At 53.8% G+C, this 18,581-nt stretch overlaps 1 protein-coding gene across 2 annotated transcripts in view; it reads right to left on the bottom strand.

The window, feature by feature from the left end:
* Positions 1–18,581, bottom strand: part of TLN1 (talin 1) — a 30,870-nt gene that overhangs the window by 4,131 nt on the left and 8,158 nt on the right. Inside the window, exons 8-49 of one of the 2 annotated variants that reach the window (XM_079790645.1) lie at positions 18,469–18,529; positions 17,726–17,830; positions 17,252–17,407; positions 16,418–16,519; positions 16,173–16,249; positions 15,762–15,942; positions 15,474–15,587; positions 15,253–15,361; positions 14,818–15,026; positions 14,555–14,653; positions 14,091–14,141; positions 13,392–13,559; positions 12,923–13,217; positions 12,264–12,430; positions 11,306–11,434; positions 11,013–11,129; positions 10,797–10,910; positions 10,459–10,593; positions 10,175–10,303; positions 9,891–9,993; positions 9,530–9,738; positions 9,038–9,157; positions 8,675–8,872; positions 8,368–8,507; positions 8,090–8,183; positions 7,914–8,003; positions 7,682–7,804; positions 6,284–6,427; positions 5,665–5,826; positions 5,288–5,428; positions 5,013–5,194; positions 4,687–4,819; positions 4,381–4,482; positions 4,122–4,292; positions 3,883–4,032; positions 3,671–3,772; positions 3,472–3,591; positions 2,598–2,744; positions 2,305–2,471; positions 2,018–2,201; positions 1,803–1,928; positions 1,587–1,703 (exon numbers count right to left, since the gene is read on the bottom strand). In XM_079790645.1, coding sequence (XP_079646771.1) covers positions 1,587–1,703; positions 1,803–1,928; positions 2,018–2,201; positions 2,305–2,471; positions 2,598–2,744; positions 3,472–3,591; positions 3,671–3,772; positions 3,883–4,032; positions 4,122–4,292; positions 4,381–4,482; positions 4,687–4,819; positions 5,013–5,194; positions 5,288–5,428; positions 5,665–5,826; positions 6,284–6,427; positions 7,682–7,804; positions 7,914–8,003; positions 8,090–8,183; positions 8,368–8,507; positions 8,675–8,872; positions 9,038–9,157; positions 9,530–9,738; positions 9,891–9,993; positions 10,175–10,303; positions 10,459–10,593; positions 10,797–10,910; positions 11,013–11,129; positions 11,306–11,434; positions 12,264–12,430; positions 12,923–13,217; positions 13,392–13,559; positions 14,091–14,141; positions 14,555–14,653; positions 14,818–15,026; positions 15,253–15,361; positions 15,474–15,587; positions 15,762–15,942; positions 16,173–16,249; positions 16,418–16,519; positions 17,252–17,407; positions 17,726–17,830; positions 18,469–18,529 — 5,743 coding nt within the window. The remainder of the gene's footprint in view (positions 1–1,586; positions 1,704–1,802; positions 1,929–2,017; positions 2,202–2,304; positions 2,472–2,597; positions 2,745–3,471; positions 3,592–3,670; positions 3,773–3,882; positions 4,033–4,121; positions 4,293–4,380; positions 4,483–4,686; positions 4,820–5,012; positions 5,195–5,287; positions 5,429–5,664; positions 5,827–6,283; positions 6,428–7,681; positions 7,805–7,913; positions 8,004–8,089; positions 8,184–8,367; positions 8,508–8,674; positions 8,873–9,037; positions 9,158–9,529; positions 9,739–9,890; positions 9,994–10,174; positions 10,304–10,458; positions 10,594–10,796; positions 10,911–11,012; positions 11,130–11,305; positions 11,435–12,263; positions 12,431–12,922; positions 13,218–13,391; positions 13,560–14,090; positions 14,142–14,554; positions 14,654–14,817; positions 15,027–15,252; positions 15,362–15,473; positions 15,588–15,761; positions 15,943–16,172; positions 16,250–16,417; positions 16,520–17,251; positions 17,408–17,725; positions 17,831–18,468; positions 18,530–18,581) is intronic. The other variant, XM_079790646.1, reaches the window with a different exon arrangement.

Here is an 18,581-nt window from a genome sequence, read left to right as displayed (position 1 = left end):
TCACTGATGTTTCTATTTCTCTCTCCCTCTCCCTTCTCTGAAACCAATAAAAACGTATTTTTTAGAAATATGATTTAAAAAATAAAGAGGTCCTATTGCAGATAGGTGATCAGGGAAGGCCTCTCTCAAGAACAGACATTGAAGCTGAAGCCTGAAGGATTGAAAGGAGCCAAATGTTCAAAAAGCTGGAGAGAAGCAAGTGCAAGGGCCTAGAGTGGAAGTGGGGTGCAGAACAGAAGAGCGGGACAGGATGGGCTTGGGGAAGTCAGCAGGAGCCAGGGGTGTGAATCTACCACAGAAGCCAGGGAAGTCACTAAAGGCTTTCAGTAGTAAAGTGACATGATAACATTTATATTTTAAAAAGATAATTCTGACTGCTGTGTAGAGAAAATGAACTTGTGTGTGTGTGTGTGTGTGGGGGGGGGTGGTGGTGAGTAAAGAAGCAGGGCGATGAGACTGAGGCTATAGCATAAATATAACTAAGGATTGATGATGGTTTGGATGAGGTGGTGGTGGTAGAGATGAGGAAAAGAGACAATGAGACCTGGAGGGAGCATTAACAGGACTTGCTAATGGGCTTAGATGTGGGGAACAAGAGAAAAAACATTAAAGCTGGGTTTCTGGCTTTAGGAACTGAGTTACTAACAGGTGACATTTCCTGAGATGGGAAGGACAAGGGAATCATCAGGTCTGGGAGGCAGGAAGGGAAAAGTTTCAATTTGGACATCTCCAATTAAGATGAAAACAGAGTATCAGAAGGATGAATTCAGACGCGAGAAAGATGAGTAGGAGAGGTGAAACTGCCAGAGACTACAGGCAGGGAGACCGTGAAGACCGATGGAGCAGCCCCAGTGAGGGAGGGCGAGCAGGAAGCTGAGTGAGTGCTGACTGGGCCTGGAGAAGAAAGAATGGAGAAGGGTAGCTGGAAGGACTTGGCAATGGCTGATATGGTGACTAAGGCAGTGAAGTCAAAGATGCCTGGGGGAATCTTATGCCTGGGAGGCTGTTACCACCACAAACAGGAAGGAAGCAGCATGTCAGGAAGAAGAGCTGGCTGGAAGGCACTGCTCCCCGGTGCCAATGTCAACCAGGCCGTTGAAATAACCAACCTCAGAATTGGAAGTCAACTTCTTAGAGAACAATAATGAAAGCGGTTGAATTTGCCAAGGAGAACAGAGGAGGAAGGCTATCTGTACAATGTGGGGACAGCCTCTTCGTTCACTAGGCTGAAGGTGATGCAATGACGACTACAGAAGAGATGTTAGAGGCAAGAGAAAAACTAGCGTCCCGAAAGCCAAAGGAAGAAGGAATTGTAAAGAGAGGCTCATTACCACACTCAAATGCAGCAAATAGGCCACTGTGACGGGAGAAAGCGGGAGGATGGTGGTGAAAGAAGACAGGTGTAAAATGCTGAGTACAAAGGTGAGGAGGGGAAGCCCTGAGGGTAGCTCACTTGAGAAGTCTGGCGATGAGCGAGGGGAATGTGTGTGACTGTTTACATTTCTGTGAATGCATGTGAGGTACAGCTTCAGTCTCGCACGATCCCTCTCTGACTGGAGGCCCTGCAGCCCCGGACGCGTGCTCACCGCCAGTTCCTGCCGTATGTGTTCTGTGGTTGCCTCCAGGGCCCGTGTGCCTTTGGTAGCCTCATCTTCCACGGCTTTCACAGTCTTGAGCAATGATGTCACATTGGTCACCATCACCTAGGGGTGTCAGAGGAGTGGGGAGGGGATCATTTTAAGGAACAGGAGGAAGCACTTTGATCCATTCCCTCTCCTGAGGTTGTGCTCATTCTCTCCAACCTTGGCAGAGTTCTTGAGCTGCCACACAGCAGGGTCATCCCCAACTTTGCCGGCTGCAGCCTTTGTTGCACTGATGAGGTCTCCCAGGGCCTTGGCCACATCTTTCACTGCGTTGATGAGCACCACCTGTGGGGAGAACAGAGGGTCTGGTCTGTGGGAGGAAAAGGGGGAATGGGAAGTGGATCTGACCAGAATTAGGGGTGCTAGGTGGATACCTGGGTCTCAGGGTCCTCGGCTCCCAGGCTGGCTGCACCCAGCTTGACCACATCAGCGAGGCGGGTGATGGTGGACACAGAGGACTGGGCGGCCTGTGCCAACTTCTCCTGGCTCCCAGCGGCATTCTGCACCAGGACCTTGGTGTCCTCCACCAGCATCTTTGCGGTCTTCAGAATGCCCTCCCTGAGGGAGGCCCAGCCCAGTCAGCTCTCCTCAGGTCCCCTGCCCTCGAGCCTCTTCAGGCCTCATCCCACCTTACCTCCCTGAGACCCCATTCCCTCCTCACCGGTGGTCAGCAAAAGTTTCAGCACCCTCGCGATTGAGTGTGCCGGCTGTAGCAAACATGATGGTGGTGTCCAGGTCGGCAATGATGCCGGACACAGCACTGGCTGCTGTGATGCAGGCCTGGGTGCCACGATTCCCGGCTTGGAGTGCAGCCAGCACGTGGGAGACCTAGGGGAGGGGTGTCACATGGTGACTGTGGTAGGTCACTGGGTGCTGGGAGAAGGCACAGAGAGGGCTGGGAAAGGCTGCAGGGTTGGAGGCCAGTCCCCAATCTGCATGGATGAGCGCTGTCACCTTTTCTGAGACTCTCCGGGCACACTCGATGAGTTCCTTTTTGGTGTAGGCGTCACTGGGGCTACACTGCAGGGCGCCTGCCTTGGTGACCAGAGCAGAACAGCCGTGCCCCAGCTCCTGTACCCGGTGCTTGATGTGGGCACCTATCTGTGAGCAGATGGAGAAGGGAGATGGGTTTTACCAGAGGCACAGACATTTCCACTGTGCTTGGAAGAGTCACCAAGTACCTAAGAAAACACGCATCGCAGCACAGACTTTTCCTGTTTCATATCCTTTCGACAGGAGGTCACCTCCTACACATGGATAATAATAGCACGTGGGTACCGGCTGGTGAGGATGGTGTTAAGCAGTGAAGAGGAGTGGAGAAGCACTTTATGCTGGGCATTTGAAATCACAGGGCCATGGATTACAACTTGGCCTATGTGGTTGTGGAGGGTTTTGGGGTGGGGATTAGGTGTGTCTTGCTGAGATCCAATTACTAGCTTTCTTGGAAAGCCAGGAGCTTAGGGAAGGAAGGGCTTCATGGCTCTGCAACAAGGAAGAACTGAGAAGGGCATACAGACTTGCAGCAGAACAGAGCAGCAGCCATAGGCCCAGAAGAGGGTTGGCAGAGGCAACAACAGCAGACTGGGAAATCCTACATCCCAGGCTGTCTCCCTCATCCCTGTACCTGAAGGCTCTGAACCTGTCCCCACACAAAGCTCTGATGACTCTTGAGCGAAATGGCCCTGAGGGTGTGTTCATCGTTCTATGAAAGACTAGAGGGAGTTGTGGGCGCGACAGCCACAAAGGCTGACGTGACGGGGACCATGGACATGCCAGTGGGGTTCTCTGTGAGGAGCAGGGGGAAGGTCACAGCTGCTTCCATGTTTACCTCTTCGTTTTCAGCAGCAACTGCTGCAGGCTTGGCCTGTGAGGCCAGACGTCCATAGTCACTGGTCAGCTGGTTAGCGAGAGGGCCCAGCTCCTCAGGGCTGGTGTTGGACTTAGTTACCTGGTGATAATGGAAAGGGTGAAGTTATGTCCACACTCAGCTCCCCGAGGGCAGTCCTCTTATACTCTTCCAAACTCACCATCTCTTGAACGGTGACAGCGATGGCTTTGGCTGTCCGCACCATAGTTGTCTGGTAATCCACGAAGGAACCTTCTGGCTCACCCATTGGTCCTTCATCTAGCTGAGGGGGAGAATGAGGGAAGGGGAAAGATTGTCAGGGTCTCTGCCACTGTGCTCAGGAACCCTGGCCCAGGGTAGCCTCAGGGCCCACAGGCACCCCAAGACGCTAACCTGGTTGATGGCCTGGCTGATGGAGTCCACCATGCCACCAACCACCCCAGCAGCACTGGCTGCCTCATTGAGGGTTGTCGTCAGGTCCTCCACAGCCTCTGTCATCATCTGCACAGCCTCCTCCAGGGCTTCCTGGGTGTGCGCCGCTTGCTGTGGGTTAGAGGGAGTGAGTGGAGGGCGGTCCTGTTCCTGCTGCTTTAACCACTAACTAGCAGCCCCTCCCTCCCAGCCCTCAGTACCTTGGGGTTGCCGCCAGCCTCCTTGGCTGTGTACAGCAACTGCAAGGCAGACTCTGCCAAGGTCTTAGTCTGGTCCAGCAGTGCCATCTGCTGTGGGTGGCTCAGGGTCTTGGAGGCAGCACCCACTGCAGCCAGGGTGAGTGGCTCAAAGTACTGCGCCATCTGAGACACCTGAGGCCAGGGGTTGGGATGGTGGTCAGCTGGGCCAGGCACCCTCTTCCACCTTACCCCCGGAGCTCCCACGTGTCTCCCCAGATACCTTGTGTCCCAGCTGGGAGGCTTCAGCCCGGGCAGCACTGGCCAGTGGCTCAATAAGATGGGAGATTTCCTGCACTGCAGTGAGCATCTGAGTGTGCAAGGCCTGGAGAGGAAGCGGACGTTAGCCTGGGACCTGGACTAGGACCCCCTGCTCGCACAGATCCCACGCTTCCTTCCATACCAAACTAACTCCCCTTGGCATGTTGCAGCCTCTTGAGGTCTCAGTGAAGCCCATTCCTGAATCCCTGTCTTCAAGTCTGTCCTCTCTCTTCTCAGACACAACCTTTCACATACCCGCTTCCCTTACCTCCTGAGAGATCCCCTCGCGGGGAGCAAGCTGCTGGCTGACCGCAGCAAGGGAAGCCTGGTCGAGGTCCCGCAGACAGCTGTTCAGAGCTGCGATGGCCGCCTCACACTCCAGCTGCCCTGGAGCCTTGTCCCTGTAGACACATCACAGGCTCTGCCACCAAGAACATCCCCTAAAACAAAGCTAGCCGATCTCTCCCCGTATCCTCTGACTCCGACAGCAGGTGTCCCTGACACTATCCCATCTAATGGCACCTCAGCACCCACCCCTCCATTCTGCCACAGTGCCCGTCCCCCCATCACACCGGTTCTCCATCCCCTCAATACCTCATGCTTGTAATAAGCTTCTTGATGGAGTCCGAGACAGTTCGGGAGTGGCCAGCCAGCACTGACCAGCGTGGAGGGTCCCGGGGATTGACTGCCAGGGCTCGAGCTGTCTGGATTAGTCCCCCAGCACTCTCCAACATTGTCTTGGCAGAGATCACAATGGGCTCCATGGCAGCCCGGCCCTGGGAAGAGGAGGAGGAGGGAGGTGAGTCTCATGACTCCCAAGGAGATGAGGTGGCAGCTGGCCCATCAGTCCTCCCTTCACATTGCCTCACCTCAGGGCTGATCTGGGCAGGAATGCTGGCAAACTCAGGGTTGGATGCAAAGGCACTCAGGTTGTCCACAGCCTCCAGCAGAGGGGCTGTTGCTGCTTGGCACTGGGCACGGTTCTCGTCCGTGAAGGCCCCGTCTAGCGCCTGCAAGTGGGTGACAGAGAGGCCCTCAGGACGGATTACAGGCAAAGGAGGTGAAGCCCAGGTCTCCCTCCTGGGCTTAGAGGTGTGGGGACAGGCGGGTAATGACCAGTAAGAATAGGAAAGGGCTTGGGCTCAGGAAGAAGGGATCTGGTAAAGGCCTGGGGGAATGATGGTGGGGGGACTCTGGGGAGAGAAGACTGGACAGGTCAGGGAAAGGCTGAGAATTCAAACTGAACCTTGATGGTCTTGACAAGATTGGCTGTGCTGTTGGCAACCTCCTTGGCTGATTGGACAAACTGGCGCTTGGCAGTAGGATTGGCGGTACGAGCAGAAGCCAGGCGGCAGCTGTTACACAGTGCCGAGGTGTGTTTGGCCACAATGGTAGCTGCAGAGAGCACCTGGGGAGACAGACACGTGGAAGAGCCATGATGAGGGTAGGAGGGAAGGGTACATACTCATGGAGGAGCCACTTTGGGTTGGGGGATGAGAGTAATACCCTTGGAAGTCTAATTAGGAAAGATGTGGAAGACAGAGATACCCAAAATGAACAGGGTGTGAGGGAGGGGGAAATAAAAGACAGGAAGACTAATGGAGGAATTCTAATAGGGTCCGTAGGAGAGTAAGTTCAAGCATCTACAGAGTAATTGTGAACTCAGCAGTAACTGAAAGAATGATGAGAAATGTGGCAGGAAAAGACAGTTACCCAAAGAGAATCTGTGTGTGGAAGCTGAGAGATGGCTCTCCGCCCTCTCCTTCGCCACATGCCCTGCATCTCCCCATTCCCCACGGGGCCAGTCCATCCTGGCTCAGTATCCTTTCCCAGACTTGCCCATGGTACCTGTTCCCTTGAGTTACCTGGGCTTGGGTACAGCCAGGCTCCCCCAAACTCTGACAGGCCATCTGAATTGCCTGGTTTGCTCGGGCAAACTGTGTGGGCTCCACCAGCCCTTGCTGTCCAGCTTGGCTGTTGGGGTCAGAGACACCAACCAGATAAGCAGCCTGGGGAGAGAGAAATTCGGGGTGAGGAATAAAGAATACTCCTCAGGTAGGAATCAAATAGCGATAGTGGGGACAAAGGAGAGTAGGAGTAAGTTTAGTGACTGGGATTCTATGTGAGTAGAAATATTAATAAACTATAAAAATTAGGTATTCACAACTTAAGTTATTAAACAATATTAATGAAGTGGTTATTAACAAGTTAAACCATCACTAATAAGTTATTAACAAATTAAAGGTATGTGTAAACTATAGTGACATTATAGAAAGCTTCCCACCCTACCCCCTGCATACAAAGCCTCTTTAAACTATGGAGGTCATTAGGCTAATTAACATTTACAACTCCTCCAAGCTTCAGAGATTTGGAGAGAGGAAAGGGTGTTATGGTTGCCAAAATTTTTGTATGCTTGGAAAACTATCATAAGGCTTGGTTTGTACTTCAACCAACACATGATAGCTTTACTTTTTCCTCTTCATGCTCTTCCAGAATAAGTCAAGCCATTTAAAGCAGGCCACCCGCCCTAGCCGGTTTGGCTCAGTGGATAGAGCGTCGGCCCGCGGACTGAAGGGTCCTGGGTTCGATTCCGGTCAAGGGCATGTACCTTGGTTGCGGGCACATCCCCAGTAGGGGGTGTGCAGGAGGCAGCGGATTGATGTTTCTCTCTCATCAATGTTTCTAACTCTCTATCCCTCTCCTTTCCTCTCTGCAAAAAATCAATAAAATATATATATTTTTTAAAGCAGGCCACCCAACACAAAAGGGAACAGTCGCCAGGGGAGATTGAGGGAGCTGGATGGCAGGCTTTTAAGTCAAGATGATGAACTCTTAAGCTAGTATTAAGAATTCATATACTAAAGCTAAATATTCTCAGCTACCACAGGTTGTTTTATATTTTATAATGTAGAAAAAGGCAAAGTTAAATGGTAACTTGGATAACTGGAAATTTAGTCAATGGTACTTTAATGAAGTAATAATTATGTGAAAAATGATGGACATATGCTAATTAGTATATACCAAGAAAGCGAGGGCTGGAAAAGGCCCAGTGTTGGACAGTGTAATCATAACCCAAAGCACCAGGGTTCGGGGTGACACTGATCAGAACTGTTGGTGTGCTATGATTACTGACAAATCTCTGTACTCCAAGAGGGATAAAGAACCCGTGTCCATAGAGTCGGCTTGGTAAACAGAACGTGTGTCAGGCTGTGAGGAGGCGGGGTAGGGAAAGCAGGGGCATCCCAGGAACCGTGGAGAATGACCTGTGCAGCTGCCTCGGTGAACCCACAGAGGGCCTTGGAAGCTGTGGCAATGGCCTCTCCGAACTCTGGCAGGTTCCCATTCTTGGCATTTTGGGAGATGCCAGTCATGGCCTCGCCCAGTACCTGAGGAACAGAGGGTATCCGGGGAGTCAGGTTGTCATCAGTGGGGCAGAGCGGCCCCTGGTTGGTTCCAATTCCTGCCCTGCCCTCCGGGGTTCCCGGCTGCACTTACCTTTGAGTTCTCCATTACGCTGTCCAGGCAGCCAAAGTAGGACATGTCACTGATGGGCTGGACTGGGTTCTCTAGGAGTTCCCGCACCGTCTGTGCAGGTGGAGAGCCAAGTAAGACACCTCTCTCACCCCAAACCCGGAACACCGTCCTCAACCTCAACCCTGCCAAGCGCCCACCTCCAGTTCTCGCAGAGCATTGTCACACTCTTTCTGGCCTGGTGCCTGCTGGGTGCACATGGTGATGAGCTGGTTGATGCTGTCAGTCACTGCCCTGGAGGAGCAGAGAGTTCAGTGAATGGGTGCACAGGTCATCATTCCTGGGTCCTATATACACGGGGAGTCTCTAGCTATTTCTCTTCTGTATGGAACCACTTCTGAGCCAGGGACATCTCGTGAAATGCCCCTTTCCCAGTCTCTCCAATGTCCTAGGGCTGGGCTTCCCAGCTCCTACTTACCGGGCAGCTGCAGCCAGCTGACTCTTGAGGTTGGGGGCAGCCGGGTCTGTGGACAGGGCCTTGGCAGCCAGAAGAAGTTTGCTTGAAGACATGGAGATGCCCTTCAAATTGGACACAACCTGGGTCCGGTCCTCCTGGCTCTGTTGAACGTGAGGAAGTCAACAGATTGTCCAGTCCTTTCTTACCTGTCTCTAAAAGGTATCTTCTGTCCACACTCAAGTACTGCTAGAGACTGGGGAGGGGAGGGAGCCAGGAGCAGGGAAGGACTCCGTGGTCACACAGGTGTCTTATCTAACCCTCTTCATACCGGAGCCTGCCCGGCCATCTCCACGCCAGCTTCGAGGAAGGTGCTGAAGTCCTGTCCAAATCGACCTGAGGCTCGAGCCAGGTCCTGAGGGGTCCCCCGAGAGGCCTGCACCAGCTCTGTGGCTGCCTGATTCAGCCCAGCAGCTGCTTCATTCAACCGGCTCTGAGCTTCTTGAAATGTCCCGGTGCTGGGAGGAAGCTGCAGGGTCAGAGAGACATCAGATGCAGGAATATGAGGGAGAACTTGGTCAAGGAATGCTAGGAGGTGGGCCCAGAGCCTGGGAGCAATGAAAGGGAATAGGTCTGGGAAGTCAGGCTCAAGGACAGGTCTAGAGATGGAAGGAGAATCCCCCAGGCCTCCTACCGAGTCACTGAGGAGTCGCTTGCTGGCATCTCCCACTGCTCTCAGGGCGTTATCCACATCTCGCTGGCCAGGTAGGCAGCTGACACAGCGGTTCAGTGCCTGGGTCACGGCCTTAGCCACCTGAGGTAGGAAGGAGATGAGGTGTCAAAATGGAAACCATTTGGGAGATCCCCTCCTCTACCCATGGGACACAAAACGTAACTGCTCTACTGCCTCTGAAAGTGAAAGGGGAACGGGGGTGTTGTAGCTGAGTAGGCTGAAGTTAGGGTATCAAGTAACAGCGATCAAATTCCCCAAACTTGGTGTTTAGCTGGCCCCTGCCTCAGCCTAACTGAGACACTTGTGCTAGGATGGAGAAAGGGCGGGGTCCAGATCTCAAGAGCAGACCGGAGAAGCTGTCCCTGTCAGTGCAGATGAGGCTTTGCCCATTGGAGTGGTCTTCTCCTGGGATCTGGGGATGAGGGAGGAAGGAGCCTCTTCCCAATACCTGACCTGGGCAAGCCGCTGCTGGTTCTCAGGGTCTCCTGGATGGCCAGTTGCCTTTTTTGCCTCCTCAATGAGGCTGCTGGCCTTGTCCAGGACATCGCTGGCCGTGTCAAGCACAATGGCCTGCACTGCAGGATCCGATGTCAGGGCAGCTACGCCCCTAGCGGCCTGGGCCAGGGACCGCAGTCCACCTGCCACATCCCGTGCTGCAATACCTGGGAAGACAGGAGAGGAAGGAAGGGGGGAAAAAACCCCTTCATCACCAGGCCCTGGTCCCCGTCGTCTCCTCTGCCAGGCCCCGTCCGTGATCCAGCTCCTACTCTCCCGTACCCCTCACCATATGCCCATTCTGGCCCTGCCCACAGACCTGCATAATTCTCATTGCCCTGGGCAACCTCCCCCAGCAGCTGGGCGATGGCAGAGCTCACTGCTTTGGTGCTGTTGCCCAGGTCCTGGGCACATTTCTCCATCTAGGGATAAAAGGGGAGTCTCAGAGGTGGGGGAGCAGATACAAGGGGAACTGGGAAGAGGGAACTTGAGAAGTTACTTGGGGACAGCCAGCAGTTAAATGAAATTCTGGGAAGCTCTGGGGCATAGGTGGGAAGAAAGACTTCAGGGTTTGAGTAAGAATAAGATCTTAAGAATACTTACTGTCTCCCCAGGTAAGGGTTTAAGCTTGCCGTCTCGAGCGGCTGCCTTCACCTCCTGTAGGTCTCTCTCTAGATTCTGTACCAAACTCAGAGCAGAATCCATCTCCAAAGGCCCACATGCTTCCTGAGCCTACAGTGACATGGGGGTTTGGGATGGAGGAGGTACCGCTAGGTCCCACTGGTGATTCAGGTTACACAATTATTCCTGTTTTAGGTTATTCTGCAGATTCCCCATTATCCCAGGACTCCACCCTCATCTTCCAAAAAGACAGCCAGCTCCCATACCTTCTGGGCAGCGGTGCGGAGCTCAGCCAGGGCAGTGCCGAGGTTTTTGGCGCACTGACTCAGCTGCATGGCTGAAGCCTGGTCCTGAATTGTGGGCACTGAGGCCTTCGCAGCTGCCACCATCTTCCCGCCTGGCTGTAGGGGAATAGGTCAGCAGATTAAGGGCACCGTCCTTCCTCTGGGCTTGGTACAAGGACTGATGATAGTCAGGGCGCGGTAAGCATTTGGGCTGAGTGCTGGGACAGAGGCTATGGGCAGAGGTTTAAATTGTGGGGGCTATAGGGGACACAGGAGGGTGGGAAGGGTCTGGTCGGAGAGGTGGGGAGAGGGTGCCTTGCCTGAAGGAAGCTCTGGCTGGCAGCAATGAGAGCTAGCTGGGCACTGGGACTGTCAGGCTGGGCTTGGCTCCCTCGGACGCCTTGCACCAGCAGTGGAATCTGCTCTGCCACAGCCTGTAGGTGAAAATGTCATGACAGTCACCCCCCATCCCCAGGCTGGGGGAAAGTCCCTCTTCTCCCACACCTCCTCCCACCCCATGCTTCCTGGAGTCTCACCTTGCAGCTCTGCACCAGCAGAGGCTGGGGGCCAGCAGAGACCTTGGGGGTGGAGGCTGCATGTTGGGCCGCAGCGATGGTCTGCGTAGCCGAGGCTGCAGCCTGTTTGGCTGCGTGCTGTGAGGATGGAGTAGTCAGGACAAGCCCCAGGCATTCCCATACCCAGTCCCTGGCCTACCCTGGCCATGCCATCCGCCAAGGAAGTATTAAGTGACTCTCTTCACATGTCCCTCCCAGTTTCAGTCCTCCCACTGCATGCATCCTCTTGCTCCTGGTTTATTTCCCAGCCTCACCTCCAGGCGCTGCACCAGCTTTTTCTTGATGGCATTCTGCGCAGCCGCATTAGTCGCCATGCGTAGGCCCTCAGCTGCCTCCCGTAGCCGCTGCTGCTGCTCCTCACTGTCAGGGTTGGCAGCTGCTCCCTGAGAGGTGGAGAGAGACAGTCGGCACCCTCAATAAGCTCTGCTCTGACCTCTCCAGATTCAGACTTCTTCTCCTGAAATCCTATCTAATGTCCCCACTGAAAGTGATCACCACTGAGAGGAGCCCTCAGGCAAGGGGATGGGAAATCTGAGGTGGGCCCTGGATTCACTTGGGGATGCTGAAATCCCTTCTTTAGGTGAAACTGTTTCGTTTCCTCTTTGGGGAAGGGATCATGTTCCTCCCCACACTCTCTACAAAATCCCACTGGCAAATGGGGGCGAGCAGGACTCTCTGGGACAAGAATGCAGTTTGGAGCAGGGACCTCAGGAATACCAAAGCAGGGGACCTGATTACTCCTGCAAACTGAAACACCCCCGAGCCCAGGGGACTGTGGAGTCATTGGCTTCTTCCTGATGGTCCTCTGCACCGTGTTCCCGTGTCCTACTGCATTGTCTTTGCAGTGCTAGCAGCGGAGGCCCTGGGACTGAGGCCTATGTGCATTCACAGGAGAGACCAGGGAGCAGAGGATCCAGGCAGATGGTGGCAGCAAAGTAGGGAAAAGGAGAAAGAGCAGACCTTGGACTCAAAGGAAGAAAAAGGGTACAGTTGCCAATCAGGCAGCAAGGACTCTGGGAATCACACTGGCTGGAAGCTTGGGCCACCGTCCACCAGCAGCCTAGGGACATATTTACTTCCTAAGAGCTCCTGTATTTGTTCTCTCGTATTTTCTGCTTCACCTGGGTCTCCCCATCAGATGAGGGTGACCGTCTGGACTGGTCTACTTCCCTCCAGGGCCCAGTCTGGGAGTCTGCACAGAAGTCTCTGTACCTTGGCAGCCTCCACCATCTTGGCTGTGGCATCAGCCAGGATCTTGGCAGCGCTTAATAGCTTGCGGGAGTTCTCCAGGTCACTCTCCCCTTCGGCATCAGCCTTGATGGCATTGACCAGGTCGGAGGTAGCTTGGGCCAGGATGCGGGCCTGTCGTACCATCTCACCTGAGGGGACAGGGCACAATCAGGTGAGGACCCTGTCCTGTGCAGGACAATGGTGCAGACAAGGCAGAGATGAAGCTTTTTGTGGCCATAAGGAGACTTGGGAGAAATTATTGAGAGATTTCCTTGGCATTATTATTTTCTGGATTTAGGATCTTGGAGAGAAACAAATTTCCCAGTGGGCTTTGATGGGAGGGGAAACAGTCTTCAATGGGTATTTTCAGCAAATAGGATGAGACACGTGTTGTAAAGGCTTTACGGAGTGATGGGGTGGAGTAAAGTGCCTAAAGCCACTTTCCATTTGCTTTTATATACACTTTGGTATACTCTTCAATGCGCCTCGGAAGGCAGAGCAGGGGCTCTGTTCCTGCAGCACAGGAACCCAGTCTCCTGTGCTGAGTCCCTAGGGGGAGGTGGCAGGTCTGCAAGGGAATGTCCAATGGGCTTGGCGACCCTCACTGGGGTTCTCTGTCTTCCCAGGAGTAGTGTCCTTACCAGCATCACCCATGGAGCTGAAGATGTTCTCGGTGACAGTAAGGATGGTGTCAGTGGCCTGGTCATAACGGCCAGCAGGCCCAGCCCCGGTGGCATGGGCCCTCACGTGCTGCAGCAGTTCATTCAGGGCCTGGGTGACGGCTGTGGCTGCCGCCCCAACCCCCCTCAGTAGCTGCCCATCCTCTGTTGCTGCCTGGGAAGCGGACACACAGCCCTCCACAGCTTTGGCTACCAGTCGTCCGGCCTCCACCAGCTGCTCTTGGCAGACAGGTGAGCTGATTGTAGGTGCCACCACCTGTGGGCAAACTGAATATCAGAAATGAAGGCAAGGAAAAGGAGTCATGAGGTGGGGTGTTGGTCACTGGGTTGGGTAATGAGACCACGGGAACCAAAGAGATAAAATAAGAGGCTCTTGTGTGGGTGGCAGCACCAGCCTTCGGCATGGGCTACAGCAACCTTTGGGACTCACCTTGGTACAGGCCACCAGCTGGGAGGTGGACAGGGCACACTGAGTTGCCGCAGCAATAACCTGGGTCTGAAGACCTGAGTCCTCTGTCCGCTGGGCCACACTCTTGGCCTTGAGGACCAGGGCAGCTGCAGCACTTGCCACGGCCTTGGCTAGCTGCATCAGCACCTCCTGTGAGAGAAAAGCAGTCAGCATGGCCTGAGATCAGGCTTGGATCCCTGGACCCTTCTCAGAGGCGTAAGCTGGTTCATTATTCCCACTGACTCCAATCACAGGACAGTATGCAGAAGCAACCAGAACCTACCCCAAGCCCCTGCCTTGAGCACCCAGTAGGACAGAACCCACACCGAGAGAAACAGAGCCTACACCACAGGAGAAATGTGCGAGGCGGATACACTCGGTCAGCGATGGGAGGGAAGGGCAGCGCTGTTACAGTGGGATGGACAGAGGAGGCACTTTTGAGGGTCCCTCTCATCCCCAGCTTCTTTTCTTCATTTCTTCTCAATCTTGGTTGGGAGCAGTCACCCTGGAGTCTTGGGAACAAGTCCCTGCACTACCCTCCCTGATCCCCGTTCCCAATCCCTGCCTGCCTCCCTGTCTCCCATCATGTCCTGCTCCCCAGGAGGCTGGGGGAGAGGTGCAGAAGCGAGTGTATGCGGCTCAGAGGACAAAGCTGGGAAGGCCCAGGCCAGAGGCCGTTACCGTGGGGGGATCGTGGGGAGATCGAACCCCAGACCCTCTGGGTGCACATATCTGCATGGGAAATCCAGGATGACAAGTCAACTGAGGAAACTGGCATAGGGTGGGGAAGGGGCTAGAGGAATAGTGTCCTCAAGGTGGTAAGGCCTAAAGGATTGGAGGGGTTTAAGATGTCCTCGAGTTAGGGCCGGGGTTATGTATGGGAAAGATAGGGAAAAGAGGACAGGTGGCTAAAATATATCATCAACTAGGACCAAGGGTGAACCAGTTAGTAGGTTAGGTTTGGATTCAGAGGTTCTGAATTCTCATCCCCTAAAAAAGGATTGGAGGTTCCCGGTATCATTCCTGCAAACAGGTTCAGGTTGGCTCTGCGGGGTCAATTCAGAGCAGCAGGACTAGGAACTGGACTCAGGATCAGAGGTCACCGCCTAGGAGCTGGGGTTCTGGGGGTTGGGTAAGTCACCAACCTGGAAGTGGGGGTCAGTATCACTTTCCCCAATTTGCTGCAACAGCTCCCCACTGGCCTGGCCCACGTTCCCAGCTGCTTGCAGCAGGTTCTGACGGGGCTGTGGAGAGTGAACACCAGTCAGAAGCTGCCCCGTCCCTGCCCACATGCCCATGGGTCCTACGTGCTCAGGGCTCCCGCACTTCCATCCTGTGACTAGAACTGGCCCCTCTCCCTTGGGCTCGAACCCTCTGTCCTCCTCAGCTCCATCCCGCGGCCCCTGACCTCAGCGCTGGCTGGCTGGGCGCTGCGCAGCAGTTCTGATACTGCGCCTGCGAGGCCCTTGGCGGCCTGCAGCAGGGGACGGCCACTGCTGCCTTCATCCTCCAGCAGCGCAGCCAGCAGCTTCACGCCACGGGACATCTCCGTCAGGTTGGAGGAGATGGTGGTGACTGCGCAGCCCACTGCAGTATAGTCTGTCTCCGCAGGGTCCCCTGAGAGGAGGAAGGGGAGCACGTGTGAGCGGCAGGGCAGACTAGACGATGGCTGGGAAGGAGCACAGTCACAGGCACGCAGTCACACACGTGTCCTGAGAGAGACGTCACACACTGTCCCTTCCATGAGTCAAGGTGCAGTCACACCCGAGCCTGTCGTAGTCGTGCTTGCACACGCGCGCCCTCCTCCGAACCCACCACACAATGAACTCGGCGTGCAGCCTACCTGCTGTCAGGTTCACCACGGAGGCAGTACCGGCTGTGATGGCATCCACCTGGGAGTGGATCTCATGCTTTGATTCATCCATCTTGTTCTTCCGCCAGGCCTTAGAGGCCTGAGAGAAAGAGAAACACACCTCAAGATCTGCTCTGTTTTGATGAACCCCAACCCTGTTCCCTGGAGTCCCAGCTTCAGTACCACTGACCTCTCCTCCATCCCATACTCACAGCATCCTGACCCAGAGGGGGCAGAGTGTCGAAGTCATCCAGCGTGGCCTGAGCGGCCTGCACAGCCTGCATGCTGGAGTTGATGGTTCCCGTGAGTGCCTGCTGGGCCGAGGTCTACAAGGAGAGGAGGATGAGGGAACACGTAGAGCCAAGAGAAGGTATGTGAGAACTTGAGGCCAGGGAGGGGAATACACATAGGGACAGGGGCAGAGACTGCCTAACTTGGGGCTAGGCCCAGCTGCGTTTGGGGGCGGGCTAGCACTGTGGTGGCAGTGGGGGCGCTCTCACCAAAGGAGGCATGTGTCCTCGGTGCATCTGGCCACTGGTAATCTGCTGCTGGGCAGGTGGCATGCTGCCCACCTGGAAGTTCTCAGGACCAGAGGCTCCAGAGCGCATGATGGCAGGCAGGGCCACAGAGCCATGCTCCACTTTCCCCACCCGGTTATACTGCTGCTGAAGGACTGTCGACCTAGAGAGGGGACACGCTGGGGAGCACTCAGGCCTTCTTCCTCTCAGGCCCTTCCCACCAGCTCTACCGCCTTCGCAGGGCCTGCGGTCTGGGTGGTGCGTGAGGTCTCCTGACAGCCTTCGACTTGTTACAGGACCGCTCTAAGTATCCCACACCCCGCAACACTATGTGGGGTCAAGGCTTGCCTTCCCCGCCCCTGAAGGATGGGATCAGCCCGGCCCCCTTCGTACTTTTTGGGGGACACGGAGTCCTCTAGCATAGTAGACTCCTCATCTCCCTCCATCCCAAAGTGGTCTTTGCTTTTTTTCTGTAGAAAGGAAAAAAGGAACAAGAGTTAAAGAGGAGGAGGTGAGGAAAAGGCAAACTCTTTCCCCCCACAATCAGCCATTATCCAGAAGCTGGGCCCCATTTATAACAGAGCGGCGTGGGGAGAAGGTAAAGGAGATAAAGAGAAGGCCGGTGGGGCAGTGCTCACCTTCTTAAGGATGATATCTATGTAGCCGGCGATGAGCTGTGCGATCTGCTCCCCCTCAGTTGTCTGTACTGAGTAGTAGCCATCTTGGTAGTCCCCGAAATCCTAGGGTGACAAGGGGGGTGGTGGTACTCAGGGGGAAAGCCTGGTAATCTATCCTGGATGGAAAAGGGCAAGATGGGAGCCCCAAGGTCGAGCTGATGGGGTTTCTTCCCACGCCAACAGCCCTCTAGGACAAGCTTACCTCATTCTACTTCTCCATCTTCATCAATCTCCTATTTCTCTATATTCCTCATTGGAAGGAAATATTTTACTTCTGAGGAGTGGTCTTTATGCTACACATGCCATTTAGAAAATCTCTTTTCTCTCAGGGTAATAAAATTAGAAGGACACTAACATTTACCATTAAATGACCACACTTGAAGGTTAACACTAGTTTTGAAAATTGAAAACTAGCATTTACTAATTTCTCTCATTAGGGCACTTGGTCAAGTTGGTATCAGTTTCAATTCCTAACACCGAAATATAAAGCCAGAGGGGATATTACAGTGCATGGTTTCTATCACCTTTCTCTCCCCGCTCCCCATTTCCTGAGATCCCAGTTTAATGTTTACAACTTTGCTGTTTATCTTAAAGAGTGCGTTTCACTTAAACGTCACCTCACTCTCTAGGAGTCTCTCCTTCACTTTAACCTCCATATTCTGCAATAGTTCCAAAGCTCTCCTTTTTATGTGGAGTCACATTCAGTTCACCTGCCCCAAGGGAGGTGGGAAGACCTCCCAGCTGCCCATTCTCCGAAAATTCCAGAGCCCTGCCCTCTGAGCCCCCCAGGCTCACCAGGGTGAAGCTCTTGGGAGAGGCAGCCCAGCGTTTGATGTTGGTGAGATTCCATTCCTGGATCACCTCTTTGGTCTTCTCATCCACTCGCATCACACACTCCTTAGTGATGCCCAGAAGCCTGGGCACCAGCTTGTTCTTTCCTTTCATCTTTTCCTGTGAGGCGGAGGTTGTTGTTGGTGTTATAGGTCACAGGTTGAATGACAAGTGAGTGGTTCGTTCAGATCAGGACCACAAGGGGGTGCTGAGGTGGGCAGGAGTGCTAAACTAGGGTGTGTATGGATGGGCCCAGGACAAGGCTACTTTAGGGAAAAGGGAAAGGGAGGGAAAACAAAGGGGAGGGAGGGACGTGGTGGTGGAGAACTGACAACAGGCAAGCTTTCACAAGGTAGAGGATGCTGGGAAACGAGACTGAGGGCAGGACCAGACTTAAGAGTGGAAGCAAGGAGGGCAGTGAGAAGGTCCATAACCCACCTTAACCAGGAAGAAGGAGACACCATAGGTCTTGAGAGAACGGGCTAGCTTGACGTAGCGTACCTTGGCCTCAATCTCACTCATCTGTCCACAGTTCTTGTGTGCCTTAGAGCATAAAATGAGAAAAGATTTAGCAAACTATGGGGAGGATAATATCACAGACAAGGAGTTAGGTTGGGATGTTAACTGTAAGGGAGAATATTAGGGGGTAAAGGAAAGGTGAGGGAGTGCAGAGTATGAGAAATGAGAGGGTGAAGCGTTGGGGCTGATAAAGGATCTGCAGGAGCAAAGTTCAAGGGATACAGGTAAGGAACTTGCAGACATTCTGGAGGCGTGAATGGATAGTTAGGAAGTAGGTCAACTAGATGGCCTTTTGGGCTGAATATTCAGAGTGGGGATAACTCCTTACATTTGTACAAAGACATACTTTTCACAGTGATTTCAGCTATCCTATCTCATACGATTCGCCTATCAACCCTACGCAGGGTAGATACTGTTATCCCATGTTAGAGGTAAACAAAAGAAAACAGGAATATTGAATTGAATTCCACGGCAAATACAGTGATGGAGCTGAGACTTTAAGCCCAAATCTTCTGCTTTCTTGGCACAGGAAAGGTGGGAGCACAGCGTGGTGGGCAGAAGCGAGGTGGGAGCAGATGGGAGGGGGCAGGGATCCATTTAGTCAGTAGGATTAAGCAGCAAAGCTCCCACATCATCCCAAACATTTTCCCTTCCCCATTCACCTGAAAGATCTTACGTTCTCCCTTCTGCTTCACATACTCCTTGGGCAGGAAGTCCTTCAGGCTACACCAGAAAAGGGAGGGTCAGCATGTAATGGATGGCATCAGGGACATAA

The sequence above is a fragment of the Cnephaeus nilssonii genome (genome assembly GCF_951640355.1).
Source record: "Cnephaeus nilssonii genome assembly, chromosome: 14".
NCBI classification, from domain to species: domain Eukaryota; kingdom Metazoa; phylum Chordata; class Mammalia; order Chiroptera; family Vespertilionidae; genus Cnephaeus; species Cnephaeus nilssonii.
This window is presented reverse-complemented; position numbering and strand designations above follow the sequence as displayed.